The sequence below is a fragment of the Triturus cristatus genome, chromosome 7 (genome assembly GCF_964204655.1).
Source record: "Triturus cristatus chromosome 7, aTriCri1.1, whole genome shotgun sequence".
NCBI classification, from domain to species: domain Eukaryota; kingdom Metazoa; phylum Chordata; class Amphibia; order Caudata; family Salamandridae; genus Triturus; species Triturus cristatus.
Genome location: NC_140590.1, coordinates 100564473 through 100589090, shown reverse-complemented (window position 1 = coordinate 100589090; position 24618 = coordinate 100564473). Strand labels below are relative to the sequence as shown.

General features: G+C 44.9%; 1 protein-coding gene across 1 annotated transcript in view; it reads left to right on the top strand.

The window, feature by feature from the left end:
• Window positions 1-24618, top strand: part of LOC146808919 (ly6/PLAUR domain-containing protein 3-like) — a 112806-nt gene that overhangs the window by 1160 nt on the left and 87028 nt on the right. Inside the window, exon 2 of the mRNA XM_085615724.1 lies at window positions 21690-21821. Coding sequence (XP_085471850.1) covers window positions 21690-21821 — 132 coding nt within the window. The remainder of the gene's footprint in view (window positions 1-21689; window positions 21822-24618) is intronic.

Sequence of the window (24618 nt, the reverse complement as noted above, 5' to 3'; positions counted from 1 at the left end):
TGCACCAAACAAATTATGTTACATGTTTCCCTCGTTTGTCATTATTTAGCCGTGGATCGGCAGAAGCTTTCGATGTTCCAGGTTTTCACCAGTCAACATTTCAACGATCAATGATCACTTTAAATCACATAACAATTAGTTACCCAGATGAACTGTCAATTCTTCCCCACCATTTAACCCATTTGGGGACTTGGATTGGAGATCTATAATATATCGTGATTCAAGTCTTCGCAACTTCAGAACTCTGTCACCTCCCCTTACATCAAATGGAATGCAGTCTATGCTGAAGTACTGTAACAGATCCCTGTTACTATTGTGTTTAAGGGCAAAATGACGTGCCACGGGATAATTAAAATCTTTTTTGGCAATTGCACGCATGTGCTCTAAAATTCTAAGTTTCACACAATGTATCGTACTCCCTATGTATCTTAACCCGCAGGGGCATTTCAGGCAATAAACTGCGTGGGTGGTATTACAGGTCATGAACTTCTTGATTTTTTTAGGTGCTTTCAGGCCTTTGATCTCATACGTAAGCACCCTTTTGCTATACGCACAGGCCTTGCATCTCCCACAAGGGAAGAAACCCTTCATTTCACTAATGGTTCCCTGTTTAGATGGTATAGTATCCAGATGGCTGTGAACCAAGCTATCTTTGAGGGATCGGGCCTTTCTGAAGGTGATTAGTGGTCCTGCTGGAATGTCTGTGCCAATAATGGCATCAGTTTTCAATATGTGCCAATTTTTTCTCATTATTCGTCTTAAACTGTCGGCATCTTCCGAGAAGGTGGTTATCATCCGGAATTTGCCGATTTGATCATCACGGACCTTTTGCTGAAATAAGTCCTTTCTAGGTATTTTTCTACCGTCTTGAGTGTATTCTCAAGGAGGCCTGAAGTATAGCCCCTTTCAATGAACCTATTTATGCTTGCTCTGGCTGCCAATTTAAAATCGCTTTCTTCAGAGCAATTCCTTTTCAGTCTAAGAAATTCCCCATATGGGATGCTGTTCTTCAGTTTTTGGGGGTGGCTACTAGCAGCGTGCAGCGTGCTATTTCCAGCAGTCGGCTTTCTATATAAGGCTGTTGTAATCTTCCCTCCCTGTATCTCGACTCTCAGGTCAAGATAGTTTACTGCCACCAAACTTATCTCGCCTGAGAATCGTAGATTGATCTCGTTCTTATTTAGATGTTCAATATATCTTTCTGCCTGATCCACCGTGCCATTCCATATCAGGAAAAGGTCGTCTATGTACCTATACCACGATATGACTTTATTAGTCCAGTCTGTGTTTTCTTCAGACCATGCCACCTGCTCCTCCCACCAGCCCACGAACAAGTTCGCGTAGCTGGGGGCGAAGCAGGTGCCCATCGCGGTACCCGAGATTTGCCTGAAGAGGTCCCCCTGGAAGATGAAGATGTTATTGTACAGACAGAATCCGATAAATTCCAACAACATCTCGTTGTGTATACTGAATTTCAAGGATCGTTTCTGGAGAAAATATCTCACTGCGTTTATGCCTTGTGTGTGGTTAATACAAGTGTATAAACTCGTGATGTCTAAAACAATTAGGCAATAAGAAGGTTGCCAAGTGAGTTTCTCAATCTGTCTTATGAAGTCGGTAGAGTCTCTAATGTAGGATTTTAGTCCCAATACGGCTTCAAAGAGGAAATGATCCAAGAATCTGGAGAGATTCTCTGTCAAGCTTCCTATAGAGGAAACTATCGGTCTACCCGGTGGTTGAGTTCTATTCTTGTGCACCTTGGGTAGGTGATAAAATGTGGGTAGGACGGGGTTATTGGTTCTTAAAAACAAGTATTCATCAAAGTCCAACATTGAATGCTCATACCACTTTTTTATTAAAGTGTGTAATTGTTCTATGCTTGTCTGGTATTTTGCCATTGTAGTTGTCTCATAACAATTTTTATCTCCTAGCTGTCGTATGGCTTCTGCTACATATAGTTCTCTTGGAATCAGCACAATGTTCCCTCCTTTATCAGAAGGTTTATAGATGGTTGTATTGTCCTGTTCCAAATCCTTAATGGCAGTTTTTTGTGCTTCAGTTAGATTGTCTTTTTTTCGAGTTTTCCCGTTGTTGTTTCCTCTGAATTTGATTAGCTCCTTTACGACAGCTTCGGAGAAGGTATCAATGGCGTCGAAAGGCATTTGTGGTAGAAACTTAGAGGGTAGTTTCATGCCGCTTTTTGGTGATTCTTGCTCTATGCCGACTCGTGTGAGTCTTTGACTCGTAGTAGTTGCGGACTCTGGATCTTCCAATGTCCCTTCTTGTCGCAGGTCTTCTAGAATTTCCAGGGCAATTAAATCATCACCCACCAGGAGATCGGTGGTGTTATACACTTTCAGCATTTTCGTTTCTTTTGCTGTGGGTTTTAGTTTAAAATGTTTGTGTAACTTTAGTTTTCGAACAAATTTAAATAAGTCAATCCTTGTTTGGGTAAACTCCATTCGATTTTGTGGGCAAAACGTTAAACCCAATTTGAGTACTGATTCTTCCACTGGGGTCAGTACCTTAGATATTAGGTTGACTATGGTCAGATGGTCACTTTCTACCATCTGCCCCCTCTTTTGTTCCTGGAACCTCTGGTCGACTGATTCGCTCTTGTTCTTCCTCTTCCGGCCCCCCCTTCTGGTTTTTCGTTTTCCGGGGGTTTGCTTTTGCCTCCCCGCAGCCATGACTGTCTGATGACATTGAACTCCTTTTGAAAAGGGGTTTTTGTTAGATCTTCCGTCATGCCGGCTGCGTCATCTTCCGACTGTTCGTTCTCTGTTACATTGGATTCTGAGGTATCCACCCTGGGAGGTTTTTCAGTGGTTCTTGATTTGTTACCGTTTCTCACTTCTCTTCTAGGTTGCTCGAATTTTTTCGCGAAGGTGAGAACTCTCCCCATTGTGTAGTCCCTTTCATCCCGATCAAATTTTTCTTGTTTGCGTGTTTTGATCTTCACTTCGTATTTCACGAGTCGTTGTTTCATGGCATCTCTTAGTTTCTCTTGTTGGTCTTTGTTTGAATCCTTGGTTAGCTCTTCTTCCAGCGTTTCTATTTCTTTTAAGGTTTTATCTCTGTCACTCCAAGCGAAGCGTACGAGAATCTCCAACATCCCTTTACATGAGAGGGCTGTATGGGTTGCCCAGGCTTCCAAGAGCATGGGATCAGGGTTTTCATACGCTGGAACCGTGTATATCCGCAAGCCTCTGGGGACCCTCTCTACTTCGATGTAGTTTTGAAGTGAGGTAGCCTCCCACCACTTGCGGATCTCCCGCTCGTATAATCTCTCCAGCTTGGTGTAGGAAGTTGCCAGTGTATCCGGGGCATTATTAGTGGCTACCTGGAACATCGAAAGCTTCTGCCGATCCACGGCTAAATAATGACAAACGAGGGAAACATGTAACATAATTTGTTTGGTGCAATTAACCGATCTACGGTAAAAATGCAATGAATTGATGGGTCATGGCAAGGTTATGATAACAGAATCAAGCATGTTTATGAATTGTCTCGTGGAATGCTTAAAATGTTGTATTCAATCAACTTTATTTAAAAAAGACCTTGCATAATTGACCATTCCAAGATGGCGCTCATGATGGAAAATGCGCCAGTCCCCTGTTTGTGTCTAGGCTAATCGATGTAACTCTTTTTAATGGCGCCTCACAGCGTGTTAGGCAAACACTGAAGAAGGATCTATTCTGAAACGCGTCTGTTTGCATTCGGTTTAAATTATTAAATTCTGCTGAAACGAAGCCCCGTGAGTGCCGTTCTTTCCTTCCAGAAAACGGAGGAATCTTTGGAGCCTATATCGTGTGCGGTACACCACCGCATTCGGCACCCGCCCGCAACGAGTGACTCGTATCTTGGTGTACTTGGAGCGACATATATATATATATATATATATATTTCAAACTCAGCTGTGTTTAGCCATTACATTTGAAGTGAAATTCTAATATTTTAAAACTGTTGACAAAATGTGACCCTAAGCATGATGTCTCTCATATTACGCTTTTAATAGTGCTTCGACATGGGTTCTTGATTGCATGAGCGCTCTTTAAAAACATAAACTTCAAATATTATATCAGGAAATACTTAGGGATGGAGGGGAACACAGGGCAGGGCTCCGATGTGGGTGATTGCATTAAGAACGGACTCAATATGGCCGATCCCGGATTGGGGTACCAAAAGCCACACTGCCAGAAATGTCCAACCAGCCCCCGTCTCTTCCTCCTCTCGCTGTCTCTCTGTTCATCCGTTCTGTCTCACTCCCTTGCGTCTCCGATTTAATAGATAAGAGTCCGTTTTAATAGATAAGAGGCCGCTAGCGCACGTGGTAATCAGCGCTACGGCCGCAATAAACACAGGGGACACTTGTTGGACTCTCGGCGTGGTCCCGACTGCCTTCCTGCGGGCCACGCCCCTTTATTTATAGCTGGCGCGTGATGACACGAGCCAGCGCTAGCGAAATACCTCCGACGCGGGTAGACTGCACTGCTACCCCGCGTTGGAGAACACTACATTCGTCTCTCATCTCGCTCGCTCGCTCTCTCTCCACTTGTCCCTCTCTTTCTGGAGAAGGCCCCTGTAGCTGTTGCAATTAATCTCAGGGAGCTGGAAAGTTCCAGAGGCTCCAACCTACCGGGGGAATGCCCGGTAGGATCAAAGGCCAGTCCAGCCCCGAATATAACACATTTGAAGCGGAGGGGCGCTACCTGGTATTAGCCTTGCTGACATTCACACTCATGACTGTTTGCCCCATGTTTCAGCACAGGCTGTAAAGATTGATGGGGAGCAACTAATTGAAAGAGCTGATAATGGGAGTACGGCTCACGTGAGAACAACAAGCCCTGTGCCTTGCTAAAAATTGAGACTGTTTCAACAGTGGGAGCACATACACTTGGAAGGAGCCAGGTCGTTACTACAGGAAACAAGTGGTGAATGGTCAGCTGCCCTTGACTGCACTCCTGCGGAACTAGTGGTGTAGGTAGCCTGTGTGTATATACATCTATATATGTATGTGTGTGTGTATATTACTTACTGCTCCCGCCATGCTATAGCAAACGTCTGCTTCGCTTCATGGAAGTGTGAGCAGAAAAACTGCTCTCGCTTTCATGAAGCGAAGCAGAATTGCTTTTGGGCAAAGGGTGCTGCATGGTAGCAGTTCCCTTTGCCCAAAAGCAATGCCGGCTCCTGCAGGAGGTAGTTGAGCCGCCAGGGACCGCCAGGGGCATGAGGCTCCCCCCACGGTCACCAAAGAAGTGGCGAAGCCCTGGGGGACGGGGTCCCTGGGGCCAAAAGTGGCTGGGGTGAGTGTGGGGGCACTCGGCCCCCTCCCTTTTTTAATGAAAAAATGGCTGGGCCCTGATGGGGTTCCCGGGGCCAAAATTGGCCTAGGGATGAGGGCCATGTGGCCCCCCTCCTTCAAAATTGTTTTTTTTTTAAAAAAAGGACAAGCCCCTGGGTATGGGGTCCCCGGGACTGAACAAACCCCGAGAGGGAGGTGCTCGCCCCCGCGCTTAAAAAAAATGATAAAATGGTCGGGGATGGGGTCCCCGGAGCCAAAATCAGCCTGGGGAGGGGGGCTGCACTGGGCCCAAAAATAAACAAGCATTTGCAATGAAATAGGTCTCGCATTATGAAAGTTTGAGCTCTTAGCATTGCTAATAATAATGCAACACCAATAGCTCAAACATTCAGTAATGCAAGACCTATTGCATTGCAAATGCTTGCTTTTTTTTTGCTGTTTTATATAGCGCAAACTCGACCCAAAGGTATCAGAGTGCTTTACATGAGCACCAGTTGCATTACAGATGGAATGGAAATTAAACTTTTATGAGGGCACTGATTTCTGAAAGATAGAGGCAGAGACACTAGATTACGTGAGAACACGGGGCGCTGATTTATGAAAGATAAAGGAAGAGACACAAGATTTCTTGATAACATGGGGCACTGATTTCTGAAAGGAAGACCGAGAGACACTGAGTTCCGAGAGGAGAGGGAGATACCTGGGTTGTGGAAAGAGGGAAAGACACTCCCTGCTTATTGTTGTCCCCTGTTACCTATGCTCTAATCTTATTCTCCAATAATTACTTACACACAAAGCATCCCAACTACAATTGTTTTGCGACCTGGTTCTAATTATGGCATTTCTGATTCAGTTTGCAGTTTACTCTGTTGATCTGAGTAAGATTGCTGTCACCTAAATCCCGGCGCTCTCCACTCGACCACATACGGGTAATCCTGGGCAAACAAATCCCTCCAGTTAAGCTTCTGTGCTCTAGTTTTTTAGGTCTCGCTGAGCCCAGCGCATGCGCTGGCTCGAAGAGACATTTTGTATGTGGGCTCCCAAAAGTGCTACCAGGCCAGCCTAGAGCTACAGTGCATGTGCGCGGGCCCGCACGCCGCGCTTACTTTCACTTTCGCGGCCGCACGGCCGCTGTGATCGCGATCACTTTCACTTTCGCGGCCGCATGGCCGCTTTGCTGCGCAGACCCAGCCTCCTCTGCCGGCACACCCACTGTTTTCATTGAATCACTTGTGTTTACGTCAGAATCAGGAAGTTATTTTTCCGACATGACCGCTTTGGGTGTTAGCATGTTGAGTTAGCAACGTAAGTTTTTCAAGTCACAGGTCCAGTCACATAACCGTGACCAAGCCTACTCTGTGTTATTTACCATTTGGGATGGTACTTCCTCATACCTGCTTCCTCGCATAACCTTCAACGCCACTTGCAACCCCCATTTTTGGCTCTGATAAATGTCACCGAAGCCTCCTCTGGCGATCCACACTCGAGGCTCCTCCAAGTCCGCCAGGGAGATAACTGGCAAGCGCATCGCTCCGGCCTGCTCAGGAAACGTTTCCGCCATACCTGCTTGAAACTCAGATTCGTTTTGACCCTCCCTTCCTACTACGACATGCCTCCCAAACATGCCCATCTCTTTTTCGATTGTGCCATTCATACGAGGTAAAGTTCTGCAATGTGCTTTATTTATTTGTATCTACACAGCGCGGACATGCCTCCCAAACACGCCCATCTCTTTTTCGATTGTGTCATTCATACGAGGTAAAGTTCTGCAATGTGCTTTATTTATTTACATCTACACAGCGCGGGCGTTACCCGAAGGTGCTGGAGCGCTTTACATTAAAACAGGTTTCATTACAAAGAATACAGTTTTACAGACAGTTGCTAGTTATGTGTTAAGCAGTTCCACATTCTGTCTATATGTTGGATGAGAAGCCCCACGAACCTGACGGCCGACTGGTCTGTTTATTATCCGCTTCAATAGAACAAACAGCGCTGCGAGAAAAGTCCCCAAAATGAACAGGGCTGTGGCACAAAGCTCTTCCATCAAAAGCTCACCATTCCCCCCTTCTTTCCGCACGAATCCTGGGCCTCGGATAAATATTTTACAGCTCAGGCTGATAAGGATGTGTTTTCAAGCGCTGATTAAGATATCCGGGCTGCGGTGATTTGTAATATATGAGACGGTGCAAAAGAACAGGGCTTTTCCCTCTCTCCCTGGGAAACAAATGGAACGCACCTTATGACATATTTTCTTCAGTGGGGGCTGGCATGCCATAAATTGATAACCGTGCCTCGAAATATTAATAATGTTGTAGTGAAAGATGTGCAGACATAGCCAGGAACGAAGAAAGCAATCCGCCATCAAAGAACAACACTGCAGGCCTAGCACAGTTGCCGTCGCTGTCACATATAATGGAAACGGTCCCAAGACAAGGGGGAAGTTCTGTGCTATTTTTACACATTTGTTGCCAGTGAGATCATTCGATAGTTTGGCTAGTGGCCTGAAAGCTGTGTCCGCAAGTATACATTCCCATCCACCCTCAAAGGGATATGTTCCTGGACACAATCGCAAAGACAAGCACGCACACACAAGCATTGAGATCCAGAAACTGTTACCAACACAAAGACACATATAATCACGGCCTCCCTAAATTTCTCTCACACATACACACACTCACAGACCCGGCAGCTCGCATGCACACGCATGGGCGCGCTCTTACACACACACACAAACACACACACGCACACTCCCCACACCAACACATTTCTACGGATACACAAACAGGCGCATTCACAGACACACAGGCATCCTTCACCCACACGCTCACAGACACCTACACAGGGATACAGAAACAGAAGCACATTTACAGATTCGCACATCACACAGACACACTTTCACACGCATAGGCAAACACACCAAATGAGTGCAAGTCTGGCTAGAGCGGCAATAGTGCCATACATCAAACATTTGTTACCTTTTGTGGCCTCGGTGATTGCACATGACTAAGAACAAGTCAGTGAGAACATCAGAAGAAAGTTTCAACCAATCTAGGCCTTTGCAAAGCGCATCAATCATCCCACGCAGCCAGCAATATTGTTAGTTCAAGTTAAGACTTGTTCGCCCATGTAATGGGCAGCCGCCCGCCCTCCACCTTCCCATCACTCTCCCCCGAACAAGTCTGCACCAAGCCTAGCCTGGGAAATGTTTTTAATATTAATAATATCTTTATTGGGACCAATGCGAGCCAATAAAATACAGGCTACTGAATAATTCAGAAACTTCCCTCAATTTGCATTCTTGCTGTACCAGGCTTCCAGCGCGCAGCACATGGCTTCAGATTTATGTATTTTTGCAACAAGAAAATGTGTAGGAAATAGAGATACCCAATGCACAAATGTTCACTGGTACCTGGAATTACCATAGAATTGTTTTCACTAGATACACACTGTACTTTCCATCGAATAATAATCAGAAGGAAAAAGCATTTTAACTTTTCATTTTATTTCCACTGTATACAATTGAGCGTGACTAATTTGAAAATATTGTTTTCAGCGTGCCAATCTTCAATATTGCCAATAAACTTGAAGTGTCACCCTTTTTTGTTACGGTGTCGTTATATAGGTAGCTTGATATACGAGTATTTTCTCAAAGTGCTGAGACCCAGAAACAGGGCAAATAGAGCTATAGTTGTGTGCAACGAAACCAGGGTTGGGGAAATATTATGAAACAAAATGTACATCTTTTAACTTTGATCAATCAAGACAAGAGTTCGAAGGTGAAGCTGAAAACTGGGCTATATTGCGATGAACATATCTATTTAATATTCAAAATGCAATTTTTTTTTCCATTTATAGATTTTTTAAGCTTAACTCTTCACTGTCACACTTCTAGCAAGTGATGGACATTGAGGTGCAACATAATCAAGCTTTCCCTAATCTGCGTTCCTTCACGAAGATGTAGGTGACATTCAGTCAGGCAAAATCTATAAACACATAAACATACGCAAATGTATATAAAATCCACGGAGTTCTGCTCATCATGTGGCTCCGGCACCGGGGAATTGGTCGCTTCCTGTTCCCGAAATTAACCGCCACCTAGAATTCCTCCCCTGCTCCCAGATGTATCCCATGTCAGCCTTCACCGTGGAGCCCTTGGGTAAGTAGTCCACTGCTTTTGGAAGAGCACGGGCCACTCTAGTGCGTCTTTTACAGAGGCAGTGTGTGACTACAGCAGTTCGTCAGAGAAGTAGTCTAGTTCACACGGAAGTTGCGTGTGTCACTGTCAGGTAGCACTCTCCGCAGCAAAGCTTCCTGAGCGTCACCCCAGTGCCGCTTGGTTGCCAAACGCAGCCGGTCATCAGCACATAGCCGCCAAGATTTCAGTCTGCTTATGTGTGATTTTTCCTTTTTTTACAACACTTTTGTGTGTGACAGTTCAGAGCTTTATGTGTCACTTGATTAGGGTGACCAGATGTTGAGAAGCAAGTACTGGGACAGGTCAGTAATATAAGCAGGAGTAAAGCCTCTAGTCTCACTGTTACATCTCGTTTCTGAGAAGTGCAGTACTTTCTAATTAACAGTATTATGTTTTTCTTGAGAAGTACAGATACTCTCCCTCTCAAAATAAACAAGCATTTGCAATGCAATAGGTCTCGCATTTATACGAGTTTGAGCTATTGACATTGCAAATAACAATGCCTTTTATTTTTGTTTTCGTTATTAAAACATAAATATGAAAACAAAACTAAAAGCTATTGTCATTGACAATGCCAATACCTCAAACACACGTAAATGCGAGACCTATTGCATTGCAAATGCTTGTTTTGTTTGGGCTTGATACTGAAGGAAGACCTAAGTGACTACCGGGAAGCCGAGGATGTGATACTACATGCAGTACATCTTTGTAGAAATGATACGCTGGCATATTGCTCACGAATATGTCCTTTTTATCATAAAGAAAATTGCATCTCAAGAGAGCTGAATTAAAGTTTTGTGTATTATTTCCTATACATCAGCACTCGATTGCATTTGGCAGGTGGAACATTCTTGCATGACTTTGCTAAATTTAATGTTTGAGCCTGTTGTATAATAAGGAAAATAATTTTCACTTGTTTATGCATTTTACTGTTATGTTAATAATGACACTTTTAGTCTAATGAACTATATATTTAGGTAAGTTTGAAAAAACGCACATGTACTGAGATATGGGATGAAACAAATATAATATTGACAGTGGGCGTTTAGATCTCTAATAACCGCATGCGTGATGTACAGTGCTTGGAAGCTGCAGGCGTCTAACCGCTATATAACTTCAAACATATTTTGAGTAATTTTATGTGCATGTGAAGCATTAGTAAAGCATTCACGAGTTGCACCAGACATTGGCACCTCTATTTAAGGCAATCCTATTGTAAAGCGCTCTGACACCTTCAGGTAAAGTCCGCGCTATATAAAAACGCATAAAATAAATAAATAAACTGCTCGCCCAGGGGGTCGCCGTACTCTGCACCGCTCTCGGTCTCTGGCTCGCTGAGCTTGTTCTGCTTCTGCCACTGACGGTGCGATGGTAAGTGTGCAGCTCCTGCAAGAGCTTGCCCAGCACACACCTACTCCAGTACAAGCACTCACCGCTTGGACATGAGTCCATCTACGCTGCAGGGACAGAAAAAAACATGTCCGCAGGAGGAAGAGAACGCATGCGCTCCTGCACTTTTGCCAACTATACGTAGTTAGTGCATATTGTTTATTTTTGTAATAGGACTTAATGCGCCGGCAGTAAGACTTTATAAAAGAAGATTGCAGAACTGTTTATATTGTTTAAAAACAAGCATCAGCAGTCGTGTATGCAAGAGTGCTTTGTTTTCCCCCTAATCAGCCTCTTGGTTGTAAACAGCGCCAAACCCACCGGATGTCAAGCTGACAAACAGTGTTTGCTGGTGGTGCACTGGAGCCGACCAGATATTCTCAGGCAGAGCTAACCAGTAAACTGTCACTGAGACATTACAGATTTAAGGTTGGTCAGGTATCACTGCTACTTTCCCTGCTGCTGCCTCCTTCAATCCCTCAAGCAGCCGCCGCCCAAGGGCACAATCTGCTGACTTCGCCGCATGCACAGCTTTTATGCAGTAATGCGTGGCACCCCCTTTTATGAGCCAAATGCTCAATATGTCCGCAATGCTGCTATCTGTGCAGCAGGGAAAGCGCTCGGCCTCATGGACACATCACCAGCAGCTAAAACTAGACGAAAATGCATAAAGGGGGTGCCGCGCCTTTAGTACATAAAAGCTGTGCGTGCGGCGGTCCATGTAGTGGACCCGTGATGAATTAATAAACGCACAAATGAAAATAAAAGGCACAAGGTACTACAAAGGCACCCATATTTTGGAACATGTGCCGGTGTCCATATATGCTGTGCGTGCAGCGTGAAGCGGGCGCCGTGATTAGCATGATGAATAAATAAACATAAATATAATAAACAGCGCACCTAGAGCCACATTTCGGGGGGCTACTAAAAATTTCGGGGTGTCTAACTTTTCTTCCAGCGATAGTCAGTGGATATGCAGGGGCTCTAAGGAGGCGTGAAAAAACAACAAAGCCTCGCTAACACTCAGATGGTCTTTTAAAGACCCGTGAAGTACTTGGGTGCGGCTGTGTGTGTGCCCAGGAAGCTGGCTCATCCCGGGCTGACACACAGGAGGGAGGGAGGGAGGGAGGGAGGGAGGGAGAGAGGGTGGGGGTCAATGGGCATTGCTCACCTGGGCTGGGAGGCTATGGGGAAGAAAGGGCAAGCGGCAGCAGCCCACCACAAAGTTCATGACGCTAGAAGTAACGTGCAAAGCGAATGAAAATGCCGTTCATACTGCGCCTCGCGCCTGTCAGCCGCCTACATCCCTGGAACCCTTTGGTTCGGGGTGCGGGCAGCAGATGGAAAATGCCAGTGCAAAAGTTTTTCGCTCTGCCGAGCACAGTCCTGCAGCAGTGAAAACAAGGTGAGGAGGGAGAAGAGGGGGGCCACTAGTGATTGGATACTGTGGTACCTTATGAGCCCCTAGTATATGGTACCTTAGGTGCCAAGGGCATAGGTACTTCACAGGCCTACCAGGGCTGAAGCATGTATTATGCCACCCCTGGGAAGCAGACTAAATCTGACACCACAGGCCTGCTACTGCAGCCTGAGTGAGGTAGTGTTAGCACTCCTCACTGAGATATAGGTTCCCTATATCTATACCTGCACACACATATAAACCTATCAGTCACCTCTAAGGCAGGCCCTATCAATCCTGAGGGCAGGGTGCTTGGTTTCCATGTGAGGGGGTGCCTCTGCCTGAGCAGGGCCCCTCTGCAGTGTCAGAGTCTATTCTCTATGGCTGTTTGTGGATGCGGTTAAATCATATACTCTTAAGTGCATTATAACCTAGCGGTAAATGCTAACTTTGGGATGGCTGCATTATACCATGCCATCTTTGGTGTCAAACGCCTTGGAATCATACTCCCACAGTATGATCCCACCCTTCTAGAGGGATAGACATGTACCTACTGTGGAAACACGGTAGAATCCTGAAAGAGCCCTGGCATCACAAAATGGATGCCACCAGCACAGACACTGGGCTGCCCTCCTGCTGCTGACCGAAACTCGCAGTGGAGGAGGCCCAGCAATAGGCATCCTGTCACAGGGAGGTGTAACCACCTTCCATACAGGATTTAGTGTATTAGGGCTGGGTGGGTGCACTCCTAGAGTGCTTTGAAGTCCTGCACTGGGGGAGCAGTAGGCTCCTCTGTGCATATGCCAGCTCAAACCGGTTCATGGGCTACCTGCCCCTGCTCTGGCGTGAAACTGGACAAAGGGAAGTGGGTGTAACCACCCACTCCCCTGACCCTCCCAGAGGAGTGGTCATAGAGCTAGTCCCTCCTTTCCTTTAGTATAAGATAGGGAACCTTTGCCATTGCAAACTAGATATCCCTGGACGACGCTCTACAAGAAGAATCCAGGACCTTCGATGTTTCACTACCTTTGGAAGACTGAAGAATCTCCCTTGGAGTCAAGGAGTGACTCCCCTGCTTGGCAGGCACCAAAACTTTGAATCAACGGTAGCAAACTTTCCTGCTCCCGCCGGAGTCTGAAGTCCCGGCAGCCCTGGAAGTAGATTTCCTGACTTCTCGACGGCCATCGTGAGCCCCCAGCAAAGCTGAGGCAAGTGGACCCCACGAGTGACGAGGAACAGCAATACCTGGGTACCGTGCACTATTGTCAAGTGCAACACCTACACGACATTCTATGAACTTGTGCATTAAACCACGTATGGTCCAAGCCTCCAGCAGGATTTGCACCGAAGATCAGAGGCCTACCTTGTCCTAAGTGACCGTGGGCTCCTGTGAAGTGAGTCCTCCCGAGGCGTCTTTGCGATCCCCTGCCGGCTGACTTGTGGGTCCCCTGAAGACTTTCTTACCAAATCAAAGGGCTCCTCTGGTTGCTCCAGGCCTGCCCTGACTTACCTTTGCTGGGTTAGTCCCTCAGACCTTGCTGGTCTGCACCGCTGACTTTCTTCACATTCCACAAGACTTGCAGGTCTGCATTTGCAGCTCCTGGTCATCGTCGACGCCTACTGGACCTCATGGCTGAAGAGTCAAGACATCCATGATCAACTGAAATCACCCGACGACTGTGGGCATCCATCTTCCTTGACCCGGGTCACTGGCAAGTGACTTTGAACACTGTCTCCTCTGCTTTCAGGTCCTCTTTCTTCAGAATTCAGCCTTGGATTCCACTGGACACTTCTTCTGTCTTCACAAGAAGCTAGTCTTCTTTGGCTCCCATTGAAAATGACACCGCGACCCGACACCAAAAGACACCTATTCACCCGGCTTCCCTGGGTGAGGTAACTCGTGCACTCCGGTGCTCCTGTGTGTGTTGGCTCTAGAACTACTTACCCTGTAAGTGACTTGCTTGTAGACTCTCCCGAAGTATCCTAAAACTTTAAAATTCCAACCGCGACTTGCTCCATTGAAGTCTATTGGGATCCGCTGCTGTGTTCCCACACTGCATGCGTCTAACGTGGGTCCTTTACTCACCTGCCTTGGGTGGATTAGTGAGACCCCAGTGCTTCTGAAGGCCCTAGGCCTTCTCCTTTCTCAAGTCGTTCTTCTTATACCTCTTTTTTAGTATATGGTCTGGTACACAGATTGATTCTTACACACTTATGGATGCACTCACAATGCACTCAGACACTCTGACACCCACTCACAGACCCACTCAGACATTCATAAACCCTCTAAGACACCCACTGAGACATTTACGTACCCACTCAGACAGACACTCAGACACTCATGCACACACTCTGAGACCCATTCAGACACTCACACACCCAGTGAGACGCTCTCACACCCACTCACAGACCTACTGAGATACTCATGCACTCACTCACAGTCATCCAGTGATGTCATTTGTGATGTCACTGACCATGTCATGAAATGAAATGATATCCGATTTATAAAGCGCAACTAAGCCCAAAGGGCATCAAGGCGCCTAACCAAAAAAGCTAAAATAGATAAAAAAGACCACTTACTGGTATGCCTGAATAAAACACCATGTTTTAAGCGCTTTTTTAAATTGAGCCAATGACGGTTGAGCCTTAATTTCTGATGGAAGAGAATTCCAAAGGCAAGAGGCCAGATTCGAAAAAGCTCTGCCACCCCATCTAACTTTCTTCACGCGAGGAACTACAAGTAAATTCTTCTCAGAAGAGCGCAAGCTCCTACTGGGCAAATAAGGAGTTAATAGAGAACGCAAGGCATTAGAGGATCCTGGGGAGAGAGCTCCAAACACCAAACAAAGGAGTTTAAAGGAGATCCTCTGCTGAATCGGAAGCCAGTGGAGACTTTTCCTGGCTAAAGTTGCAGAGGACTGAAAGGGAGCAGCGATGACAAATCTTGCCGCAGCATTCTGTACTACCTGGAGGCGAGAGATGAGACCCCTGTTGATGTCAGCATACAAAACATTGCAATAGTCCAGCCTTGAACCCACAAGAGCAACCACCGTCTGCTTACGAGCCTGAGGGGAAAGATAGTGAGTAATCCTCCTCAGGATCTTGATGACCCCCCAGCAGGTAGCCACAGTTCTGTTAACCTGCAAAGTCATATTCAATGAGCTGTCAAAGATCACGCCGAGATTTCTAGCCGAACCGACAGGCATAGGACAGATACCCAGCGATGGAGGCCACCACTCACTCGACCACACATCTTGGTTTTTACCAAAGATCAGCACTTCTGTTTTTTCCCCGTTCAGCTTCAGGGAGTTTAAAATCATCCAGTCAGCAACTGCTTGCATGCAGTTTCTGAAGCTGAGCGCGGAAGTGTGGGCCGAATGAGCTAGGGACACCATGATTTGGGTATCAGCGGCGTACGAGACAACTTCCATCCCCTGAGATTTCACCAGCCTAGCTAGTGGAGCCACATAGATATTAAACAGGGTCGGACTCAAGGCCGACCCCTGTGGGACTCCACATTGCAGGGATTTAGCAGGGGAGAGAAACTCTCCAAACTTAACCCTCTGTTCTCTAAGCTCTAAAAAAAGAGGACAGAAGGCTTAATGCCGGACCTGATATACCAAGTTCCCCCAAACGAGATGTTAAAGTTGAGGGAGATAGGGTATCAAAAGCAGCTGTAAGGTCCAGTAAAACCAGAACTGTGGTCTGGCCTAGGTCCACCTTCATTCGAATGTTATCCATAACCATAGTAAGAGCTGACTCCGTACTATGGTGCTTTCTGAAACCGTGCTGCGAATTGTCCAGATAGCCAGAGGAATCCAGAAAGTTTGACAGATGAAAGTTCAGGTAAGACTCAAGCATTTTAGCTGGGGCAGGCAACAGAGATATAGGACGGAAATTTTTCAGTACTTCTGGGTCCAGGCTAGGCTTCTTAAGCAGGGGCCTCACTATCGCCTTTTTCCAGGGAGCTGGAAAGATTCCCTGTATCATGGCCTCATTCATAATCTGCAACATAGGAGGTAATAGCGTATCCTGACATGATTTCAGAACCTTCAAGGGACAGGGATGCAAGGGAGAAGCGGATTTGGTCTTTTCCAACAGCAGGCCAAGCTTTTCAAGAGACATCGGAGGAAAGTGGGTGAGAGTCTTAGAAGGATCTCTATTCCACAACTCCATTTTCGCCACATTTGTGGAGAGATGCAATCCCAGAGTGCTCTTCTGTAGTTCCAGAGTAAGGTGGATGTCCTCAATTTTGTTATGAAAGAACTCCGAGATTTTATTGCATAATTCTTGCGACCCTACCACAGGATCAGGCATTTGAAGAGAGCACAAGGAGTCTACGATCTTAAAAAGCTCCTTAGAAGAGGAAAGGGATGAAGTAAGATTGGAAAAAAACTCCTGTTTTTCCTCAATCACCCTGACCTTATACACTCGCAACTTATGTTTATATGCCTCTCTTTCCATAGGGTCCCAATATTTCCGCCATTTTCTTTCCTGTCTTCTGACGCCCTGCCTCAGAAGCCTTAGGGGTTCAGAGAACCACGGAGCTGAGGGTTTGAGTCTAGCTGCATATCGTAGAGAAGGGGGGGCCAGTGCATCAACGGCTCTAGATATAGAGTTAGCAAGATCCTGCGCAGCCTCCCCTACATCTTTCGGTGAAGAATGTGAAAGATCCCTAACAAAAGGGATAAGAGACTCATTAGTAATATTCTTAAAACATCTCTTAGATACTCTATTAGAAGAGCTCAGTTTAGGTGGCCCTGCAGAGGAAACAGCTAAGTCCAAAGGCACTGCCGAATGGTCGGACCAAATCAGCCTAACAGGGGCACCGATTGACAGTCTCGAATCATTCGAAAACACCCCATCTAAAATGTGGCCTGCTTGATGGGTTGGAGCCCTTACCAATTGGCCAAAACCACACGCATACAATGAATCAATCAGCGAAAGAGTATCATTGGAGCCCAAATCTTCTAAATGAAAATTAAGATCTCCCAAGATGGTCAAATGGGGCTTACCAAAATATGGTTCCAAGATTCTAAATAACTCACTGCTAAAATTAGATCTGGGGCCAGGAGGTCTGTAAATAAGCACTCCTGTGAAAGACACCGACGGAGAGCCAGAAATACAGAAGTACATAGCCTCAAACAGGTCCGAAGACTCCGATAGGGCTTTAGTATAGCAGACCAGCGACGTGTCATAAAGAACTGCCAGCCCACCTCCCCTACATCTTGTTCTATCAAGTCTCTGTAAAGCATAGCCATCAGGGACAGCCAACCTTAGATCATGACCTGCAGAGTCCGACGCCCAAGTTTCTGTAACAAAGACCCAAGAGGGTTTCCGTGCAGTTACAAAATCGTGGAAAGCCACATTGTTTTTAATTAGGGACTTAGCATTGACTAGGAAACCCTTTTGATGATAAATATCACTCCCTTTAAAAGAAGGAGTATGATTCCCCTCCTCACTAACGGACGAGGGCCAAAGACTAACGTTACAGGTACGACAAACTGTAGCGCGTAGGAGGCCCTCAGGTGAAAACCTGTGGTGACATGATAACGGAGGAGGTTTAAGAGTAATCATCTGCTGCAGTGAATAGGACCCACATACCTGAGGCAAGGATTGAATATCCTCAGTAACCAGCACGTCCTGCAGCACGTCCACAGCGCGGACGGGCGCAGACGGGCTGAACTCAGGCGTAACTCCGGCGGAAATCCAGCGATCCCGCTGCGCGATTCCGCTGCGCGTTGACATGACCCTTTAAATAGCGGTCTAGCGTCCTTATGACCGCTAGAGTGCCAACCTCGAAAATGGCGCCGTAAGGCATCCTGGAATTCCCCCCCAATATGGCCGGCAAACGCTAGTTCTCCAAGGGAATGGACCCGCTAAACAGCGGTGACAACAGTTTTAGTGTGCAGGTATGAGGGCACAATTTATAATCAGGGTAAATCTGAAAGTAACAACTAACCTAGATACAAAACGGGATATTTTAAAAGAGGCACCAGAAGTAGGCAATATATCAGGCAATTGCAAGTGCAACACGATCTGTCCGCTTTTCAGTAGCAAGACACTCCACCTGCACTGCTCCCCTTAAATAGCGGTCTAGCGTCCTTATGACCGCTAGAGCGCCAACCCCGAAAATGGCGCCGTAAGGCGTCCTGGAATTCCCCCCCAATATGGCCGGCAAACGCTAATTCTCCAAGGGAATGGACCCGCTAAACAGCGGTGACAACAGTTTTAGTGTGCAGGTATGAGGGCACAATTTAAAATCAGGGTAAATCTGAAAGTAACAACTAACCTAGATACAAAACGGGATATTTTAAAAGAGGCACCAGAAGTAGGCAATATATCAGGCAATTGCAAGCGCAACACGATCTGTCCGCTTTTCAGTAGCAAGACACTCCACCTGCACTGCTCCCCTTAAATAGCGGTCTAGCGTCCTTATGACCGCTAGAGCGCCAACCCCGAAAATGGCGCCGTAAGGCATCCTGGAATTCCCCCCCAATATGGCCGGCAAACGCTAGTTCTCCAAGGGAATGGACCCGCTAAACAGCGGTGACAACAGTTTTAGTGTGCAGGTATGAGGGCACAATTTAAAATCAGGGTAAATCTGAAAGTAACAACTAACCTAGATACAAAACGGGGTATTTTAAAAGAGGCACCAGAAGTAGGCAATATATCAGGCAATTGCAAGCGCAACACGATCTGTCCGCTTTTCAGTAGCAGTGAGTGATGTAATGTGTGAGGTTATAAACAGGGCATTGTGTGGGTGTAAGTTATAGTTAGCTCAAGGAAACTATAACTGCAGAATTTTTATGGTTTCGTACAAGTGAAATCTGAGCCTAGCTATAACGTCCCTGTAGCCTTTGATTTTTTAAGTGAATATATATAAACACAGAAATTGTATGGCTTGCCAAAGATACATTATAGAATCATTAATTTCTTTACTTTTTGCAATTAATTTACTTTTCTTCTTTTGTTAAGATTCATCTATACATTGACTGAATGGTGGTGCATGTGAACTTGTGCCTGTGTTTGATGCCCAATCTCTCCCAGCATCTTTGCCTCTATTGGAATTTTTTCCCGAATCCCTGATACATGCCTGGAGTGTGTATCGGAGTGAGTGGCAATGCGCATAAACTTGTGCCTGTGTTGGACATACACTACCTTGCTACACACATTTGCCTCCATCGTAGTGTTCATATCCTTGAGTTATACCCTGATTATATTTATGTATCAGCGCTAGTGCATGTAATTTTGAGCATATGTTGGAGGCCCAGTGCCTCACCATACTTTTGCCTCTATAGGAGTGCTAATATCCCTGAGTGTAACCCGGAGTGTGTACCTGAGTGTGTGGTGATGTGTGTAAAATTATGCTTGTGATGGATACCCACTGCCTCACTGGACCTTTTGCCTGCATTGAAGTGCTCATATACCTGAGTCTAGCCCCAAGTGATTATTGGATAGATTTGTGGTGCTCATAAGCTTGTACCTATGTTGGATGGACACTGCCTCACTACATCTTTATCTTCATTGGAGTGTTTGTCTTCCTGAGTAAAGTCCTGAGCGCATATCTGATTGAGTGGCAATGAGTGTAAATGTGTGCCCGTGTTGGACACCTCGCTGCTCCTTTGACTCTATCAGTGTAATGTATCTATGAGTCAAACCCTGAATGGTAATGAAATGAGTGGGTGTGTGTCTGTGCTGTACCTTTGACTCCATTGGAGTGTTCTTGTCCCTCAGTGACTGCCTAAGTATGTATTTAATTGAATGGAGTATGTTTGTGTGAGTAGCAGTGGCAGAACAAAAGCTTACTGATTTTAACACTGTAGTAGTTGAGCCAGAGAAGATTTAAAGTCAAGCACCAAATAGCTGCCAAATTAAGTCTCTAAAATGGTTGTTCTCATGACTCTCTAATATTGTCTACATTGTTAACAAACAAGTCGATGGAGTTTTTGTGTGAAGCATATGTGTTTTTCACTACTCTGGGCACTCCTCAGCACTCACCCAAGGGTTACCGCCTCTAAGGTTGTCCCCCTCTATGGCAGTGCAAAACGTTTGATTCACAAGAGATACGAGTTTCAAGATGTCCGAAAAAAAGACATTATCTGATTCTTATCCAGGGAGTCACATTTATTATAAAATGTAAAATGTGATTGGCAAGATTTGTGAATCATGGTTCTCAAATTCAAACGGCAGACACATAAAACAGGCCCACTTAGAAACTTTTTTTTAACACAAATAGCTATACAACTATTGGATGGATTTACACCAAATCAATAAAGGATCATGCTATGAGTAGAGTTCTACTTTCACGCTGAACTTGGTCCTCTATTCAACCATTTGAGCTGTAGATGCCTGTAAATTTTCCCATTTTTCTCCACTGTTTCCCCTCATTTACTTCGTTCCCTTAGATGGATTTTCACAAAACCTGGAATACCAATTTTTAGCAGACACAGTAAATAGATTGACAAAATCTGTGGGACACTGAGTCAGAGCATAAGTTACATTAAACAATGCCTTTTTAATGAAAAGTGCCACTGAACCGTATCTACACAGGGCATGGTTGTCAAAGGTAAAGTAAGAGCTGAAGTCTAAGTTTAGACCTAAGGTCTAAGGGCCTGATTAACAAAGGTAAAGTTAGACCAAGTCTAACATAGACCGAAAGCCTAATTTAGACCAAAACCCCAACGTTACTACTTTTCGATATTCACAAAGGTAAGTTAGACCTTTGGTCTAACTTTACCTTTGTGAATCAGGCCATGGACTTCAGGTCTAAACTTCAGTGCCTGATTCACATGTGTCAAATCAGACCAAAAGTATAATTTATACCAAAAGTCTAACTCACCTTTGTGAATACAGAAAAGTAGTAAAGTTAGACTTTTGGTCTAAGTTAACTCTTTGTCTATCTTGATGTTTGTGAATAAGGCCTAGAATGTATATATTATATTGGAAATTACCATTTTTTGTTTGGTATTCCTTCAGAGTTTTGCCTTCTTTTTCTGAACTAGTTTCTGCTGGCCATAGGACTCTGAGCAGTTTACTCCTCCTAACCAGTCTCTCAACATGTTAAAATTGGCATACCCCTAATTGGCACATTCAATTGACTTGCATGTCCTCCATATTAACACAAGAGGCACATTGATCAATAGTAGTTCCTTTCCTACTAGTCGAGCCCTGTCCACAGTAGGGGCACACAGAGAGGGTTGTTCTCCTCATATTAACACATGCACTCTTCGCAGGTGGTGTTCTCAGGTGAGGTATGCACTGTTAACAGAAGGGCATTTTTAATAAGCAGTGCTCATGGGCAGTGCTTCTCTCCATTATGACCGTTGGAGCACTGAACACAAGGCGTTTTGTGAATCACTGTGCAGAAAGAGTGATTCTCATATTTTCTTTTCTTCCAGGTGTTGCCAGCCTGCGTTGCTACTCCTGCATGGATGTTGGTGATGGAGGATGTACAGCAGACCTCATCAAGATAGAGCAGTGTACCCCACCTCAGAACGTCTGTTTAGAGGCCATTGCTGTACTAAACGTAGGTAGGTAATTGCAACAGTTTCAAGTTTACACTACCTGCAGAGACTTGGTTACGCTGTGATGGCTGATAAATCTACCGTCTTCTCATAAATCAGCACATTAATGCATCTAATGCTGGGAACTGTGTATGACTTGGTTTTCCAAAAGTTGCGAAAGTACCATCTAGTTGGCCAATAATAACTTTGTTATTCACAGTGCCTACTTAGCAATATAAGGTTCTTGTTCTGTATAAAAGACCATTTGCAAGTGCATGATGGAACATTGCGTCTATTTTGATTGCAGAATCTATATCGGATTGTTGTGCCAGGTAAGACTACGGTGGCAGATACAAAGAGAATCATTTACCTAAAGCATCTCATTAAAAAATCCAAATAAAATGAGATTGATCCCAGGCCATCCACAGATTAAGGCTTTCTAGTACGCTGTATGTAGTACCACAGATAGTTGTGCAGTACTAACATTACTTTCCTATCATTTTGTTAGAATATAAACTATGTGCTCCTCGCCAGTGTCTGATTGTTAAACATCCTTGAGACTCTCTGCTACACTAAAGCCTATCAGAGACCCATTAACCATTCTGCACTAAGAAAGTCACATCAAAATCAAATGCCCCCAAGTCTCATTACTTTATTAATCAAAGGAGAGTGAATTGCACTGGTGTCTGCAGCATGGATACCTTACGTATTGGCCTCAAATCCAAAACTAGTAATTGCCACTGATGTTGTAGGTGATCACCAATAGGGTATCTTATAGGGTGGCATCATCATTGTGTTTCGCACCTGGGTACTCGCTTTCCCAGGTGAGTGCCATCTCCTTCTGAGGGAGGGTACTGATGGGCTCTGTGAAGTGAAACTTAAAATTATCCTATACCTTAAATCTGAAATTGAATGTAGGAGAAGAGTATGGGGGTAAGGTTAAAAGGTGAAGTGGTCATGTTTTTCAGACATGCTAACTGTCTTTAGCATCACACAGGAGTGGTCAACATGTTTTGGTCTTCGTTGCCCTGACGGGTCCGGGCCTTTATCAGGACCTAGGTAATGGTAGTCAAATCCTCCTTTTTTTTGTTCGTAATACGCACAGTAAGTCATATTTACTCACGCGTCTCTGGTATGGTAGTTATACAGGCTCGCATTGAGCCTGTAACTTTTGTTTTTGTGTCCTCACCTCATAGGCATCAGGTGAGGTGAGGAGAGTCCTGTACCAGTTTAGTTTAAAGTGGGCCCTCGGTGTCTTCACCTAAATCGTCCTCACCAGTCCTGAGCATCTCATTTAAAAATCCAAATAAAATAAGATTGATTTCTAGTCATCCAAAGATTAAGGATTTCTAGTATGCTGCATGCAGTACCATAGATAGTTGTGCAGTAATGACCATACTTTCCTATCATTTCGTTAGAATAGACATTATGTGCTTTTCACCGGGGTCTGATAGATAAACAACTTGGAGTCTCTCTGTTACACTCAAAAGCATATCTGAAGCCCATTAACCATACTGTACTAAGAAAGTCAAATCCAAATCTAATGCCCCTATTCTTGTTACACCTGAAATGCTAGCAGTTACCCAACCTTGAAACTCGAAAAGACCTGGTGCTCTTTAAACACTCCTAAATGTGTCCTAGCACACTAAATCATCTCAGAAGCAAACAAAAAACAGAAACGCACTCTTCAAGATAGGGGACACATCCTTTCATCTGCCATTGCACTGTAAAATTAAGCACTTTTTCCTCAACAAAATGAACAACATTTCATTGCAGACGGAAGCTTATCGGAGATGACTCCTGTCACCTCCAATACCCTACCCTCCGCAACATCCTTAGTTGGGACTCATTTCATCCCCTCATCACTAACGATCTGGCAAGCTTTTCTCAATCTCTCAAAGCCACATCTCTCTTACAAAATACATCCTTCCTACTGCTATTTCACCTCTACATGGATATCTTAAATATCTCATTGCACCACCCTAAAAACTGGTCTTATCCTCATCCTGCTCAAAAACCCACATTGAATGCAATTGGCCTCTCCTACAAACATTATACTACTAAATATCTATGGCAGTGCAATTTCACGATCACATATTGTTGGGCTTGGCCCTCTCAGTGGGGTCATACCCAAACATTTTGCCCTCACTCCCCCTATTTTTGCTGGCCTTAGAACTCTGCAAAATTTACCACGGCTAACAGGTGCTAAAGTGCTTGTGCTTTCTCCTTCAAACATGGTAAAGTTGGCTTACAACCAACTAGCACATTTAATTTACTTGCAAGTCCCTAGTAAAGTGGTACTACATGTACCCAAGGCTTGTATATTAAATGCTACTAATGGGTTTGAAGCTCTGATTTTGCCACCCACTTAAGTAGCCCTTTAAACCTGTCTGAGGCCTGCCATTGCTACCCGTGTATGCAATTGTAAACTACCAATTTGACCGGGCAAAATAAACCTTTTGCCAGGACTAAACCTTCCTTTTTAATACATATAAGTGACCCCTAAAACAGTCCATAGGGCAGGATGCGTGGTATTTAAAAAGTTGGACATGTACATTTTAGTTAACATTTGATAGAAATGCACTCAGCACCCTCATAGGCAGTTGTTATAACCATAACAGTAATGGATATTAATAAGTATGAATACATTATTCAATACAGATTATGAGTCCTTGTGAGCAACAAACAGATACTTTTTCCACGAACGACAGTAATAAAGTCCAATTTCTTTTCCAAGTTTTCACTTGTTGGTTTATTCTGTACAATAACACTTACAGCAAGAGATCTGCAAACACGTTTTGTCTTTTAAGACCTTTTCAAGGCT